Source organism: Pempheris klunzingeri, chromosome 12 (assembly GCF_042242105.1).
Source record: "Pempheris klunzingeri isolate RE-2024b chromosome 12, fPemKlu1.hap1, whole genome shotgun sequence".
NCBI lineage: Eukaryota > Metazoa > Chordata > Actinopteri > Acropomatiformes > Pempheridae > Pempheris > Pempheris klunzingeri.
Window position 1 is genome coordinate 1,501,986 of NC_092023.1, and position 16,797 is coordinate 1,518,782.

A 16,797-nucleotide genomic window follows, 5' to 3' on the forward strand; every position below is an offset into this window, starting at 1 on the left:
ATCAAACGTCACATGAAACCTTATCAGATACATAATAAATAACAGAATGAAGGACGTGATCACATTGTTGGTAGCTAACACTGGTTTCCTTTAACAAATATCATTTGGCTGGTGCACAAACACTTTTATAGCAACGCCCTTCCTCATCATCATCATCATCATCATCATCATCATGTGGTCACTACATACAGGAGATGATACTCACTCTTATTGGGTGTTTATTTACTTCTTGACTTGATGTTTTTATCATAAGATCTTAAGTTTTTCATTAGATTTTTCTTTGTCTGTTGTTTCTAGTTTGTATTGTCATAATTAAATGGAATTAAAGGTGGTTGACACTAATCTTAACACAAGAATTGCCTGAGAACCTCGCAGGTGTTATTCCTGTCAGCAGCTGTGGAGCAGAAATCTGAATATGAACAACTTCCCTTTGGCATCTTTTGGCATTAGTTGAAAATGGTTTGGGCGTAATCACACAGTCAGAACGTGGTATTGACGGGGGCTCCACCTTCTATTACTGCTCTAATCGCATTAGGACTAGATTATTTATGCGTGTAAGCGTAGACGCTGTTGAACGAGTGAGTCCACAGAAAAGCCTCGGCCTTAAATTCAGGAACATTTACATCCAGTATCTAAAACATGAATATTGGCTTCGTAAAACCACTGAAGAACGAAGAACAAACCAAACAGTTGGATGTTTTAAGCGTTGGGATGTTTTCAGGTGTTTCCAGGATGCTCTTTATCCCAGTGATGATGCCGTGCTCCGTCTGGCAGCTCGCCACAGGAAACGCCGTAAGATGCTGCTCTCAGGAAGACGACGATCAACCTGAAGCTGTTTAACCTCTAACTTGTCGTAGAGTAACAGTCGCCCTCGGAGATTAACGTAGCACACGTATTATTAACAGCTGTTCCTAAAAAGAAGATGTTTTGCTTGGAGGCGCCTGAATCACTGGAATTATCTCTGAACCATCAGGAGGCAGCGTGATATTTGGGATATTTGGGCTCATCCACCAACATCCCAGCCAGACTGAATCCTGCAGTGGGGGAGAGATGGAAACAGGCAGGGGGGGGGTCACGCAGTGGAGGAGGCCCTGGAGAAAAATGGAGAATGAAACTGGAAGAGATGGAGGGGGAAGGGAGGCATGATGATGATGATGATGGTGATGATGAGGATTAAGATATTGTGAATGGGAGTGTGAAGAGCATCAGAGAGTCTTTAATTTTAGGTCACGATGTCTGTTAGGGGAGATGAACGGGCAGAGACGGGAGGACGGGGACGGTCATTAGCCACGCAGTCTGATCCAGCATCAGTATCAGCTGACTTTATTACACTGCTTCCTGCCCCCTGTGTGGTCTCTGAGTCAGGGAGGGGTGTCTGGCACATCACTGTTCCACTCAGGACGCTTTGAGACGTCAAAGTCAGGGCTGTCTGCTCATGTGGCTGCTGTAACGTCCACCCCCCCCCCTCACCCTGCAGGTGGGCACAATGGTCGACAGTTCAGACTCCACTTTCCACAAACTGTCCAGCGTCTGTGTGAGAGCAGACCCCCCCCCCCGCGGCCACAGGACACAGGACCTGTGAATATTTGATGCTAGTTGTGAGCAGCCTGGGGCGAAGCTTTAGTTGTTCTCAAGCTTCAGACCAACAGGCTGCTCCAGCTACAGGAGTTTGGCCCGAGGTCGTCTGTCTGTGCAGATGTATGTTCTCTTAACTCTCTGTTAGCGTCGCTAGTTTAATTCACGTCTTTTTACCAAAGTTTAACTTGACGCAAAAGTTTTGCACAGATTTACTCCCCCCCCCGTTGGGCAAAGTGGTCAGAGCAGATCCAGATGAACTGATTTTACTGTTTCAGGGCTGGTGTGATGGTGTGACACTGAGTGTGACTCTGTAGATTCTATAGAAACTAATTAGATTTATTTGACTGATATTTTGGAACGTCTCACTGATTTAAAATGGCCGTAATGTTTTATCTTCTGTAAATCCAGAGACCTCTTGTCAATCTGACCCACCTCCATAATGCACACATTGTTAGAAGTGGACACGCTGTGTTACTGTTTTACATAACCTCATCAAGCTGTCAGTAAAAGTCCCAGTGAGTAGAGCTGCATGTCACTAGTCCTCTGTGTAAGTCAGCTGTTGTGCTGCAGCCCCCCCCCCACAGCTCCTTCAGCACTGTCTGGTCCGTTCTGTGGACCAGACACTGCTTCACCAGCCTCTATGCCATAAGTCCATGTGGACCACAGGAGAGTGAAACTCGACAGACACGCTAACGCAGCCAAGAGGGCAGAGAGTCTCTGTGACAACTCTGTGGACTCTCTGGTTCTCTGGTTCTCTCCACGAGCCGTCCACTGATGAGGCCGGACAGCCGATCCTGCTGATTGATAGTTGGACACTGAGCTGAGTGGGAACAAGCATTGATATTCTGGCCGACTTTTAGCCGCGCTGTCATGGACTTTGCACCTTTACAGTGTTAAAAGCATGGAGGAGAATTATTCAACAGAGGAGGAGGCCTGTCAAAGTTCCTCCGGAGGAGCATTCCCAGGCCCTGCATCTCCATGAATAACAGCACGGAGACGCAGGGCCTGGGAATTCATAGCAGTGTGTGCCTCTGACAGAGCCCAGCGTCCAGGGTCAGCTCTGCACCGAGGGAATATTCAGCAAACAGGCACTCTGCTTTTGCTTTCTGACCATGTATGGTGGCTGCTGTTACATTAACTAACAATGTGAAGGTCATTACAGCCACCAAAGACCCTCTCATGCTTCCTGTATAATGATATAATTATGATTTTATAATTATTATTAAAATGTGAACACACATCTGTGGTGATCTTCTAATAATGAGATCATTTTCTTGCTCTTCCCTTCCATCCATCCTGTAGTCTGTAGTCTGTCACCTCTTTTCTCTCCAATTAGAGAAACAATTCTGCAAATTTCACTTCACCTTGTCGCTCACAAAGTTTAGAACAAGGCCTGAAAAAAAAAAAACAAACCCCAAAACCCCAAGTCGAGATTAATAGCCAGTTGGATGTCTTGTAATTTGAATTTGACATTTGCACTGTTGAGCTTCAGCACATGTTTTGTCTCAGCTGACATTTAATTAGTCGGTCCCTCAATAGAAGGAGTCCAGTGAAAAGCTTCGTGCCTCCAGTACCTTTTCAAATCCTCAAGATCTTCGATGAACACGTATAATTCTTAAAAAGCCTGGAAAGGAAGTAGTATAGGAAACATCCTTTTAGGGATAATACCAGCAGTTATTCTTCTTATGGATTCATCTATTGATCGCTTCTCAGATGAACTATTAGTCGATATCAGAGGGGGTGAGCGAGCTGAAGCGGAGGGCCGTGAGGTGAAAGAGACAGGTGCATGCTGGTACTGTGAACAACAGCAGCTTAGTTTGAACGGGAGTTTGACCCACTTTAGGCCGAGGTCAGCAGTCACAGCAACACTTCTCATGGAGGAGACTGTAAAACTGTTTGTATTTCTTCTTGGAGTCATCTCAGCCAGTCCTGAACACACACACATGGTGCACACATTCTTTAGATTCAGAGCGACGGTGAATTATTGTTTTTTATATTTTCGTCTGTATCCAGTAAGAGTTGTCTGCTGCAAAGAGGAGCTGATGACCACTAGCATACCTTTACAGTGTCTGACTGGTTTATAGAGTCTAAAACAGATGCTTGTCATATTCACTAATAGTCCCAAACCGTGTTAAATAGTTTAAAACGATTAAGCACTAATGAAAATCCTTGCAAATAGGTATTGTGTTGATTGATTAATCAATTAATCAACTAAACGTTTCAGTGCAATTCAAAGTAATGTTGTGTGCAGAAGTGCTTAATAACCTGGAAAACGGAGCATTATGTACCTGAAATGTACAAACATCAACAGCAATATGCTGCAACTTGTTTTGCAAACAGAATAAATATGTTAATTTGCTGCGATTCGATGATTTACAAAGTGCAGAGTTTTTGTCTCTGGCTCTTTGCCGAAACATAACTTGGGGGTCAGATTATGAAAGCGAGACAGGAGCTGAAGCAGCAGAGGGGAAAGTGGAGCATCTTGCACCCTTCAGCATCAAAGATGAGAGATAAATTGGTGATGACCTAGTACTAATGCATCTGCTCTGAACATGATATTTTATTCAATGTGGGTTTTAATAAGAATGATCACGAACTCCGAACCCTCGAGGGAATGGTTTTGCTGCAGGATTCCTTTTAAAAGTTGTGTTTTGTGCCTCTTTAGTGGACCAGTTCTGTCTCACACCTAGAAATATGACAGACTATCCGGAGGCCAAACCTTTGTATAAATCCTTGGTAGAATATTCCTTTTTCTCTGTTGCCTAAAGCAGCTTCAGCTGGAAAGTGTGGTGTAGTGGTCACAGAGGACCACTGGTTATCAAATGGGGGGGGTTCTTTAATTCAATTCAAAACAGGTGTTTTATCTTCCACTATTAATGAACTCCAAAACAACGGGGAAACGTGCAGCTCTGCTCTCAGAGGTGTGCCTGCAAAGAGGATGACTGTAATGGTGGGAAGTACAGATGGAGAGGAAGAAGGGGAGGATAATAACAAGTGAATAGTGCTGATTCAGCAGCATTGATTGGTGTGTGATACATGTGATGTGAAGGAGCTGCAGGCCTCCACCTTTTCACACTCTGAAAGGTTAATCAGGCCTGTTAGTGTCACCGGTCAGACGAGGGCCAGTGCACACTGGGAATGTGCTGGGTGTGCATTCATTTCTCAGATACATGCTTATGAAAGTCAGTATGGTCTCAACACACAGTTAAATCTAGAGGACATGAGGAAGAAAAAATAAAAGCAGAGCATAGAGAAGTTCCTTCATCTTGTCTGCTGCACTAGATGAGGGCCTGAACATTGCGTGACCTGCACAGAAATGAACCCTTGACACAAGCAGCTAGTGCCATCTGGCGCATGAGCAATCAAAGGGGGTCTCACAGCGCCTGCAGACTGACCAGACACACCTGCACACATACTGTACACATTATGCATGCAAACACTGTTTTCAGCTTCGGCACCGCTCTGATCTCAAAAGTGACCCGAGGAAGTTAGAAGACGCAGATGCTGCTGCTCAGAACGAGTCCTTCGAGGAGCCGGGCGGCGAAGCACAATGGCTGAACGCCTTCGAGGCTCGGGCGAGAGCCTGCACTGCTGTTTAATAATGCATTAGGTGTTGTTGGCGGAGGGCTGGGGGGGTTGGTGTCATGGTGGGTGTGGGTCCAGCTGAAGTAGCCCACGTGTCATAGAAACAGACTCATTCACAGCTGAGATCTCATCCTGTTAATCCCATTAATTAATCAAAGCATGTCCGCGGTTTGAAAGGCAATTTATTGAAATGGAATGAAAACCTAAGCTGGAATTATTTATATCTGCCTGTGACTGGTGTTGGGTTTTGATGTTTAAAATAGCCTAATCAGAGGAGGCTTGTTTTCACTATCAGCCCTGCATTGCAGTGGGGAGGTCAGACCGGTTCGGGCTTCCACGGGGCACGCTGTGCTTTGTCGCCATTTCCCTCTCAATGTGTGAGCGGAGATTACTTAATACTGTGGCGTTCAAGAACGCGGCTGCAGATTTCATATCTGTTAATGGCTTTTACCAGCCGAGAGAAAAGGCAGCATTTTCCTACGTTACATAAGCTCGCTGACTCTGAGGCGGGAAAAATGACAGAGTGATTACTGTCACACGGCACTCAGACCCACTTTCTTCTGGAGCAATTGCTGAGTGCCCCCCCCCCCTTATCTAGGTGCGTGTATGTGCCTTTGTGTGAGTGTCTGAGGGGAAGCAGAGCGTGGGTCTGTGCGTGCAGGTGATTGTGAGAGCCTCAGAGCGGACACAGCTGTGCTTTTCAACTTGTTAACCCCACATTGGGAGGGTGGGAGGGTGGTGGGGGTGTGCTGCGAGGAGCTGAGTGGGCAGGACCTCTGGAACAGAGAGAGGAGAGAGTTTACATGTGAGAGAGAAAACTGGACACATCAGCTTCACTGACCTTTACAGATCAACTGTGTAACTCATGAGACACGCAGCAGCTTTTTTTTTTGTCCTGGAAATTCAAATGCTGCATTTAGTCTGTTAATCAGTCAACAGGAAATAAACTGATGACTGTTTGATAGTCAATTAATCACCTTTAGTCAAGAAAAAAAGAAGAGATAGGCCTGGATTGCAAAATGGACACGAAATAATCTAAAGAAACTGGTTATGAAGATAAATCTGAGTGTCCCTGCTTAGAGTCTGTGTGTTCAAACTCCTACTTAAGAAAATATGTGATGGAGCAAAGGGGAAGTTGCTCCCTTTATTTTTAAGCTCGTAAAAAAATATGCTTACGTCTAAAGCAATGAAATGAAAAGTTAATAAATTGTTCTTCCGTGTAATTTTGTTGATATTTAATTATTTCTCAGAGAAAATAAAGTTTACTGCACATCACTGAAAATGAGAGCACGAGGGAGTCCCAGTCAGCAGTCTTTTTTTTTAATGAGCTATAAAAGAGTAATAAAGCAGGAAACACGAGGATACAGAAAAACCTCCGACATCTCACTGAGCTAATGAATGAGAGCATCATCCGCACACATTCCTTCCAGCAGCTGATCACATAGATGTGCTGTGCTTCCAATTTAATAGCTCATAAACCTCGTTTCGCCTCTGACTCTAACAATCCACATGGAAGTAGTGCTTGACGTTGAGTCAGCAGGATGTCAGAGCTGCTTACTGCTGATGAACTGGAAACTCGTCTCTCTTCACTTATGTACTTTTCTATCCAGCTGTTTTTTGGATACCCCCCCCACCCACCACCACCCCACCCCTCTCCATCTGTGCCCCACTGTCTGTGTTTATCCCACTGACCCCACCTTGACCGCCCGGCGCTGTCTGTCACAGCGGCATGATGGAGCACTGCACCAAACCACAGGGCCCCTGAGGACAAGGACCCCAGCTCCTTCCACTGGAAAACTCTCCGTCTGTTGTGAAAGTAAAAGGAACTGGAAATGTCGTGATATTAACAGATCACGTGAGCAGAGAGTTCACGCTCTGTTGACATGAGTGTGTGTGTGTGTGTGTGTGTGTGTGTGTGTGTGTGTGTGAGTGACCATGAATGATTTCATGAATGACTTTGTGTGACTACCCATGTTATCTGGCCGGCAGCAGCGGCCCAGGACAGCACATTACCACAAAGATGGATGCGGTCGTTGTGTAGATAGATGACAGAGGTTTCTGCCCCCCCCCCCCCCCCCAGAAAGGCAGCATGAAATGGAAATTATATCAGCGACATTATTCCCCGGCGTTGGTGTCTGTAACACACTTTCCACCACGCCTGCCACTGAGGGTGGTGTGTCTGCAGATAAAAGGATGTGCTCGGAGGAAGAAGGGATTTTGAAACTGCTGTGTCATTTTGCTTTTTGGATACAAGCAGATCAACAAAGCTAAAAGAAGCCAGAAGACAGTTTGTATGTGCTGCTGTGACTCCAAACCAAAGGAGCAGGAGGCAGGAGTGTGTGGACAGACTGCACAGTAGAATATATATCCATATATCCATGTGTTGGAGTCGGCTGTAACACCATGTTCAGATCCAGATCCTGTGGTTGGCTAACAGGGACGGATGGATGAAAACACTAGAACAAGATATCCAGTTAAATCCAACTAGCATCCACTTAAAGATCCGATCAAATCAGCACATTTGGATCATGACAGGTGGTGTCCATGAAGGGGGGGGGGGGCTTGACTTCATCTGCCAGGGCTGTGGGGGTTTGTCTAATGAAAAAGGCCGGGGGTCATTGATGTCCTGGATGCACAGCGGCTGTTTGTGTACTCAGATAGAGAATTAACATAATAAGACGTCACACCGTGTGTCGCCTGCACAGAGACACTTAACATAACCCACATTCTGTAGTTTTTCTTTGGCTGAACAACACAGGCAGCAATTTGGATCCCCCCCCCCCCCCAAAGCTGCTCTGTTAACTGTTTATGAGTATGAGTGTGGTGGTGGAGGAGGAGGAGGAGGAGGAGGCATCTTGCACATTCCTCCACATACATAGTCTGGACCACAGTCAGAGTGAAAACGTCTCCATGTTGCTGGAGCTCTGCAGGCGGCTGCACACTGGGGGGGGTACTGATGTTTGGCTGCACACTGGGGGGGTGGGGGGGTTACTGATGTTCGGCTGCAGCACCCCGTGGACGTGTGTGAGGTCTTTCCTCTGTGGGATCATCTTACTGTATCAGGACGATCACACTTCACTGCAGATGGATCTTCCATGTGTCCCAGAGTCCTGTGAGAGCATCTCCCTCTTTATAAACATACTGTATGATCTGCTGTGTGTTTACTACACGGTGAGATTTTAAATAGAGCACGGGGTGGGGGGGGGTTTAATTGAAGGAAAATGGACACGTGTTATGATGAAATGCAGTGGAAGTTGAAGCGCAGTGCAGATGAGAATTGAGAGAAGATCAAAAGCAGCACATCAGGATTCAGCGTGAGTAAGAGGGAGGGAGGGAGGGAGGGAGAAGTCGAGGGGCAACCCCCCTTTCTAGACGAGGGATTCCTTTACTGCAGTGATCAGCAGTCCTCCCCTCCTCCCCCTCTTCTCCCTCCTCTCTGCCTCACATTCATGGCTTTCTCTTTTTGCCTCCCTCCCTCTCTGCTCTGCTTCCCTTCATCCCTTCCTCCTCTCTCTTTTCCAGCCACCATTCCTGCTTATCTCTCTCCCTCTCTCCCTCCCTCTCCCTCTCTCTCCCCCTCTCTCTCTCTCTCACTACAGTCAGGCTTCAGGAGGGACTGTGTGCTTCAGGGTACAGTAAATGCAGCACATGGTTAGAAATGCGAGCGCCCTCGTGACTCACACCCTTTTACTCCAGCCTTCATTTATCTCTATCGCTCCCCTGCTGCTCCTCCATTTATTCTGGCATTCTCCTCCTCCGTCCTCTTTCTCTCCTCCAGCTCATCCGTCCATCTCCCCGGCCAACCTCCATGCCCGTTTCTTTCTTCCTCTCCCTCTCTCAGCCGTATGACATTGATTCCAAGGTTGCTGTGCTATTGACTGCTGCTACGCTGTTAAATATTTCAGGCAGCGTTTCAGTGGCTGTGTGCCGAGGGAGAGAGGAGTGGGGGAGGTGGTGGTGGTGGTGGGGGGGGGCTTCGCTCAGTCGCTCTGCAACTACTGCTGACAAACAGGCTGCCGAACAGACGGGTGGACACACACACACACACACACACACACACACACACACGCCACCTGCAAACACACAGAGGTGCATTCACACGTACATGTCACTCCACAGATGGATGTACACACCCGTCAGCGCCGTGGCTGCATATGTTTGTGATGCCGCCCCGTGTCGGGGTGCGTGGGTCGGCTGTTGTGGTGTCTCTGTGAAATCTTTCCTCCTGGCCTCAAGCAGCTGAAGTTAATGAATGAGTACAGCAGTAGCTGGACCGCTCTCTGCAGACTGTGCAATTATTCCACACCAGCCAAAACGCCTTTCTCAGCATGTCATCTGATCAGCAGCCTAATCACTGTTTGGGCTGCTCTCGGTACCACGGGACGGCGATCAGCATTCTGATTTAGGACACACACATGCACACACCACTGGGATCCCTGAGGTGGTGCTCAGTTCACTGCCGCAGTTTTCAGCAGTTACTTCTTCTTCTCTAACTTCTCCTTCACCCTCCCTGTACTGTATTTGCAGCTGTTGAAAAATAGAAAAGTAGCTTGAGTCAGTTTCCTTTAGGGGGGTCTGACAAGAAGGCAGCACAGGAATAGTGAACAGTCAGCAAAGCTTCCATCTGTGGACCCTCACTGAGCCTCCGAGTGCTGGATGGTCAGTGTTGCATCTCCTGGTGAGAACAACCTCCCTGGAGGAGCAGACACAGAGCTGACAACAGACCGGTTAGCACCTCTTTGCTAATTAATGTCAGTCATTGTCAGCTCGGGGTGGGGGGACTGCTTGTGCTCGCAGCGCTCTGACTTGTTTGGACCGTCTGACAGGATTAGACATCTGCAGAGATGTGATTGGCAGGTAGACTCCCTGATTGACAGCTGGGAGATTTAATCAAGAACACCTTGTTTGTCAGGTCGATGCTGATTCTTACACACAGTCCTGCTGTCCGCACATCACTCTCACAAAAAATATCTTAGATTTTGCAGTGTTTGTTGTAGTCGGCACACAGTAACGCTTCAGACAGCTGCAAAACTGGACACGTCTACATTTTGAAACTTTGACACCTGAAGTGTGTCAAACCACACCTGTGTAAGACAAAACAAACCGTAAAAGGTTCTGGAAATACTCAAGAAGTCTGACAGACACCAATGAAACATGAACCACTCCGTCCCTCTCATGAGGCATACAGTGGAAACACTGTGCGTTCCTCTCTCTGTACCTGTATCAGTGAGTGAGCCCAGATACCTGTGCTGCTGAGGAGCAGTTAAATCTGGTCACAGTATCCAGACCAGACTTGATCTTTCTTTTCTGAAGTCAAGTGTAGAAATGCTGCGATGGGCAGACGGGACAGAGCTTGTGTTTAACTCAGTGGTGCCAGTGCAGAAAGAATCAGTTTACAGTGACAGTTTATACACACAAATACACACAAATACACACAAATACACACATATACACACAAATACACACATATACACACATATACACACCTGCTCTCCTCTGAGATACCTTTTGGCTCCATAACTGTCAGTGTGGAGTCATAAAGGAGAAGGTGTGAGAGCTCTGAACCTGTGCTGCTGTGGTTTGACTCAGTGATGGTCAGATTGTGTGCATCTCGTAAATCTGATAGATATATATGTGTATGTATGTGTATATATATATATATATATATATATATATATATATAATCTAGTCTTACACAGTCGGCCTGCTGGCTGCAGAGCACCACGCAGCACGATAGATGTCCTGTGCCTCCAGGCATTGAAGGGTTAATGTGTGTGTGTGAACATAATGTATATGTAAAACCAGTGGACCTATCAAAATGCAGCACAGATCACATGACTCCATGCACCAGTTGTTAAATTTGAGGACCAGCCGGCAGAGACACGGAGCCTCTCTCTGCTGCACCAGAGGCATATTTTGTTTGTGCATGTGCACATTACTAAAACTTTAATGATAAAAGTTCTGTTTTCTGCCCCTGGCACTCTTTCTTGCCTGATTTCCGATGCGTTATCCTCACCCCCATTCACCGCGGAGTGTGAGGAGATCTGACAGCCAGTCTCATGCCTTAAGAGGCTCAATTGCAGCTCAGCAGAAAAGGAGATGATAATTCTGAACAAATACAGTGAATATGGCCGCTCCAGCGTAGCTGTGCTAACAGCAGACAGCAGCATCATAATAAACAAGGGTTTCCCCAAAGCTCTGCTCCTTTGTTCGTCTTCCTCCCCTCCTTCCTCCCCTCCTCCCTCCCTCCCTCTCTCATTAAGTCGCTCCAGTCTGTGACACAAGTGGAGAATTCATACTGAACCACATTGTTGTTATTTGGCTGCCCTCTTTCTGCGTCTGCCACTCTGGTGTTTTCCTCCAAGTTGTGGTTTCTGTGTCTGGATAGTGGTGTGTTTAATGTGTGTGTGTGTGTGTGTGTGTGTGTGTGTGTTTATGCATCATCCCTTTGTAGAATATTTCCACTACTGGGGGAAGCTGCAGTTAGATGTGTTCGTCTGTGCTGCCTGGGTGTGGCTCCGGTCTCCACATGGAACATTTGTAGAAACTGGAACAGAGGAAGCCATTTTGAAACCTAATACTCAGCCCGTCCTGCAAATAAACAATTAGATGAGTAAATGGGATAGAGTAGGGGGGGTGTCGTGTTGCTGAGCGTCACACGCTGCTGCTTACTAAAAGAACAGAAACATGAGACAAGAGAAAGCTGAGTACGTTTGGAATAACCAGGTTGTTGCCTCCTTCCTCCTGTCTGCAGGTTTGGAGGGGCGCCCCGTCATGGCATGGCCAGAGACTGTTGTGTTCCTCCGCCGCTCCAGAGGGTAAGTCCGTACCTGCCCTGAGCTCCGTGATTCTTTCTGACCTTATGAGTGTATCAGGGGTTCCCCCTTTTGAAGAAAACCCCAAATCCAGCCTGTGCTGGGCTCTGCACCAAGAGGAAGTCTGCATCGATGAGACAGCAGAGGCTCATTTGGAGTTAACAGGCAGCAGTCATTAATATGGAGTCTGTCTCGTGGTATCATCTGTTCGTCTGTGTGAGAGGGGAGAGAGATGGAGAGCGTGAACAGAGGGAGGAAGTGAGAGGCTGGGCCGCTGAGAGGAGAAGGAGGCAGCGCTGTGCAACGTGCTGATCTGATTTTAAAGTGGGCTGTAATGGCTGTAGGACTGGAGGAGAGATGGGCACGCCATCCTCACTCTCTTAGCGATGCTCCTGTGAGGTCGGATAGCGACGGAGGACAAAGGGGGGAGAGCTCGGGTCAAGGTTTCACATTGTCAAGGTGATGAAGAAGTGTGTGTGAAATAAAACGTCTGCAGCTCTGCGTCTCTGAACGCGGCAGAGACACTTGAAACTGAGCCTGGTGCTGTGCCAGCCGGTCATCCCTCACTTTTTGGTGTTTGCCCAAGCAGAGATCTGCTGATTCACTGCAGTGGTCCTGAGCAGGAGGCACAGGTTGGTGGGTGCAGCAGCAGCAGCAGCAGCAGCAGCAGCAGCAGCAGCGAGGCAGCTGGGATCACCTCTGCTGTGATTCATGGCTTTGTCGTTAGGGGCCACTCAGCATGAGAACGGCAGAAGCTGCGCCCGCTCATTATAACCAGCGCTCGGTTCCGCACCAGTAGAGCTGGGTTACACATCATTATTAGTATGCTTGGAGGATAAAGTGTGGCAGAGCAGAACTGCTTCTTTCTGATGTTCGTGCTACAAAACCACGAGCACACAGGAAACACCCAAACAGGCCAAAGTCAGAGGACTCCCACAGTGAGGTGGGGGGGCGTTCTGCTGCTTCCAGGTCTACTAATTCATCACATTTTTCCTTTCAAGCAAAGAATAACTTGCGATGTTGTAACTGAAGGTCTTTTTGATCGTCGTCTCACCTTTCGAGCATCACTTAGAGGTCTTTCACGCCTTTCTGTGGGAATAAGAAATATCAATACTTGGCACTGATGAATAAACATGACGTGTGGGAGGGAAAGGTTAGCAGCATTAAACTGTTCTGATCTCCGGCCTGACAGTCTGAAGTCAGCTTATTTTTAGCCAAACAGCAGTCAAGCCTGCACATCTTCTCCTACGTGTGTGAGCACATAGATGAATGAGGTTTAGCCGTGTGTTGATTACAGGTGAATATGAGTTGGTTGGTTTTAACCTGCCTCGCTGTAGATGCTGTATGTGGTGTTTCCAGCTGCACGATCACAGAAGAACAGACCAACTTAATGTGAAATTGTGACAAAGTTAAAGACATTAATGTCCTGTTTTGTGAAGCAAATACAGCGAGGAGTCATGTGTGTTTGTTGTAGTGCAAAACAATGGAGACCGTTGCTGTTATGGAGGGTTCGGGTTGTTTCCAGGCCGCCTGCGTCCCCTCAGTGTGACCGTCCTCTGACAGGCGGAGCTGCTGCCGTACTGCCCTCTGCTGGGGTCAAACCACACTCCTCCGTGTGGTCAATCAAGATAATGCTTCATTTTTTTGTAGAAAAGTTAGCGTGAAGTCACCACGGCTCCATGGAAACATCAGACACGTGCACCGTTTAGTGGTGTTGGTGTTAAATCACGATTCTGTGTGTGTTCAAAAGTTAACAATGCAAATTTCATCAACGTCATTTTACGTTTTCTGCTAACCTTTGGTTTGATCTTGCAAAACAAAAATGATGAACTGTGCTGTAATGTAATTCTGTCTAGCAAAATTCTTTATCCATAAGAACAGAGTACTGAAAACATCCCCCAAAATCATTATTTTCCAGAATGAATTTAAAATATATATGAAATCTTTAAACCTTCTTAAAGGTCTAAAAGCACAGAAATTATATGATATCTTAAAAAATGTCCCAACTGCTGTGATATCAGTGATTATTATCTTATCTACCTTTTTATTTTAATTTTGTTCTTTTAAAAGATTTATTTACCTTACCTCTACCTCAATCTGCTCTGAATTTATTATGTTGAAGCACCAAATGTATGTATTATATTTTGAGATAAGTTGATGTTCCCTTGGTAATCTCTTTATATTGTTCCAATGTCTGTTAAATCAAGTTACCATACTTGTTTATTTGTGTATTTTCTCAATAAAGCGTGTTGACATTTGTCTGATTGTCGTCTCCTCTCCTGCCGCCCCCCCACAGAGGTGACGGTGGTGTATCAGAACGGGCTGCCGGTGATCTCAGTCAGTTTGCCGTCCAGACGAGAGCGCTGCCAGTTCACCCTCAAGCCTCTCAGTGACTGTGTGGGAGTCTTCCTGCAACAGCTCCAGGCGGAGGACAGAGGCATCGACCGGGTAGCTATCTACTCCACAGGTATGTTCACCAACACAAGAGCTCCGTGCACACATGCGCATTAGTGCATCCATTCAGCCCAGCGGGCTATAGGCACACTTGTCCTTACATGTTTTGAAGCGTTCTCGTACTCTGATGCTGTTAAGTGCTCCAGCAGCTGTGGCTTTGCATCAGAATGTAATACCACTGCATGGAATGATGTTTCAGCCCTCACTCTGCTCAGAGGGTTCATTATACTGGAACAACTGCTACTTGAGAGCTCACTCTTGGTGTGTAAGTGCATCTGCTTTTACCTCTTGTGATAATCAGCCAGCAAAAAGCCTGATTATCAAGAGATGTGAAGGGTGGCTGAAGTGGCCTCGGTGAGCTCTCCATCTCTCTCATCCCGTCCGTTCCCATTTGTCTCTCTCTGTCCAGATGGAGCGAGGGTTGCCTCCTCCACAGGTATAGACATCCTGCTGCTGGATGACTTCAAGCTCGTCATTAACGACACCACACACCTCGTGCGGCCTCCGAGGAGAGGTGAGGACTGGCAGAGAAAAGGCAGAGCCTGCACTGTTTGCTCTGAGTCATTTCCTCATATAAAGGGTCACAAGCAATAAGAGCAGGAAAAGGTTTTATTGACAACAAGTGGATCGTATTAAAGCCTGTCTTTGTTCAGTTGTTTGCGTTTGTGTGTGTGTGTGTGTGTGTGTGTGTGTGTGTGTGTGTGTGTGTGTGTTTCAGAGCTGCTGCCCCATGAGGAGGCAGAAAGGCTGAATGACGTCAAGTTTCTGGTGCAGCAGCTTTACACCACCCTGCGCATCGAGGAGCACCAACTCGGCAAAGAACGTGAGCTGATTGCACGACTGGAGGACCTCAACTCTCAACTCCGCCCCCTGCAGAAGGTCAAACGTCCTTAACACGTTTGACTACACTCAACTTATGGTTGTTGGTTAAACAAGTTCATACCATATAAATCACAGCAGGACTTTTACTTCAGAGTGTCTGACACAGAACTGACCTGTAGAGCTGATGTGGCTGCAGGAGCTCAAACTTTGGAAGAACTGTCTGTAATCCTTTGTTTGATTATATCATTAGATATCAGACTTTGTTTCCACTCCGTCATTTAAAATCACTGATTAAAGACCAGCTCAGCCATTTCAGTTATTAGTTATAATATCCATCCATCCACTTATCCTTAAGGGTCGTGGGGGGGCTGGACACGGGGTGAGGGGCAGGGTCACCCTGGACTGGTGGTCAGTCAGTCAGAGTCAGATAAAATATAATCTAATATAACATGTGACAGATTCTTCATCTTCTTCATCTTCTTCATCTGAGAGCAGCTGTGATCAGTTTTTCAGACCCTCGTCTCCAAATCTCTAATCTGATTGAACTTCTTCCTCACTCCATATTCTCTTCTTCTTCTTCTTCTTCTCTGCGTAGGTGAGGGAGGAGCTGAGTAAGAAGGCAGAGCGGCGTACCACCTGGGTGCTGTGGGGGGGCATGGCGTACATGGCCACCCAGTTTGGCATCCTGGCCCGGCTCACCTGGTGGGAGTACTCCTGGGACATCATGGAGCCCGTCACCTACTTCATCACATATGGCACAGCCATGGCCATGTACGCCTACTTTGTGCTCACACGCCAGGTAAGACAAGGAAAGGCAGCACAGACCGAACCGTCAGTGTGAGGACTTCATGCTTTTCCCTCTTGATTCGATGGTTTTTGATTGTTGGCCAGAGAACATAAATAAAAAGTAAGAGTACAATAGCCTAGCCTAGCTTTTAATCCTAAAAGCTATCAGATGAATCATATTAACCTCCAGTCACTCAGTGTGAAAATAAACCAACATCAGATATAAAACCGTTAAGTTGCTGATGTAGTCTTTTAGAGGAGGTGATGTGTGATTGTAATTGTAAAGACTGTTCTGGAGACACTGCTGCCCTTCACATCTGAATTTGGTATTTATAAATCAGCACATTGCTCGAACCCCAAGGGCCCGAGGCCGATGTTGGGTTTCTGGCTTGTGTGGTTTGGTCCCAAGGACTTGAAGGCAGAACAGGGAGGATATCTGATGAACTGGTTCCTCTTTCAAAGTGTTCCATCTCTGTCTGTTAATAACCTGCAGGAGTATGTTTACCCCGACGCTAGAGACAGACAGTATCTGCTGTTCCTCCACAAGGGGGTGAAAAGGACACGCTTCGACATCGAGAAGTACAACAAGCTGAAGGATGATATCGCTGAGGTACAGTCGCTCGGTGGAGGAAGGATGTGTGATGTGTCACACTGGGGACTCGCACACTTTACAGTTCACTACTTGGATGTATGTAGACACAGTTTCCACTCCCACACACTTTCCTCTCATATCTTTTACTCCGCTCTGCCTCTCTCT

At 46.8% G+C, this 16,797-nt stretch overlaps 1 protein-coding gene across 2 annotated transcripts in view; it reads left to right on the plus strand.

The window, feature by feature from the left end:
* The window catches only part of mcu (mitochondrial calcium uniporter), a 47,449-nt gene that overhangs the window by 26,778 nt on the left and 3,874 nt on the right, over nucleotides 1–16,797 (plus strand). For both annotated transcript variants that reach the window (XM_070841268.1, XM_070841269.1), the window contains exons 3-8: nucleotides 11,918–11,981; nucleotides 14,275–14,445; nucleotides 14,842–14,946; nucleotides 15,151–15,311; nucleotides 15,850–16,053; nucleotides 16,534–16,650. In XM_070841268.1, the coding sequence (XP_070697369.1) occupies nucleotides 11,918–11,981; nucleotides 14,275–14,445; nucleotides 14,842–14,946; nucleotides 15,151–15,311; nucleotides 15,850–16,053; nucleotides 16,534–16,650 (822 nt within the window). The remainder of the gene's footprint in view (nucleotides 1–11,917; nucleotides 11,982–14,274; nucleotides 14,446–14,841; nucleotides 14,947–15,150; nucleotides 15,312–15,849; nucleotides 16,054–16,533; nucleotides 16,651–16,797) is intronic.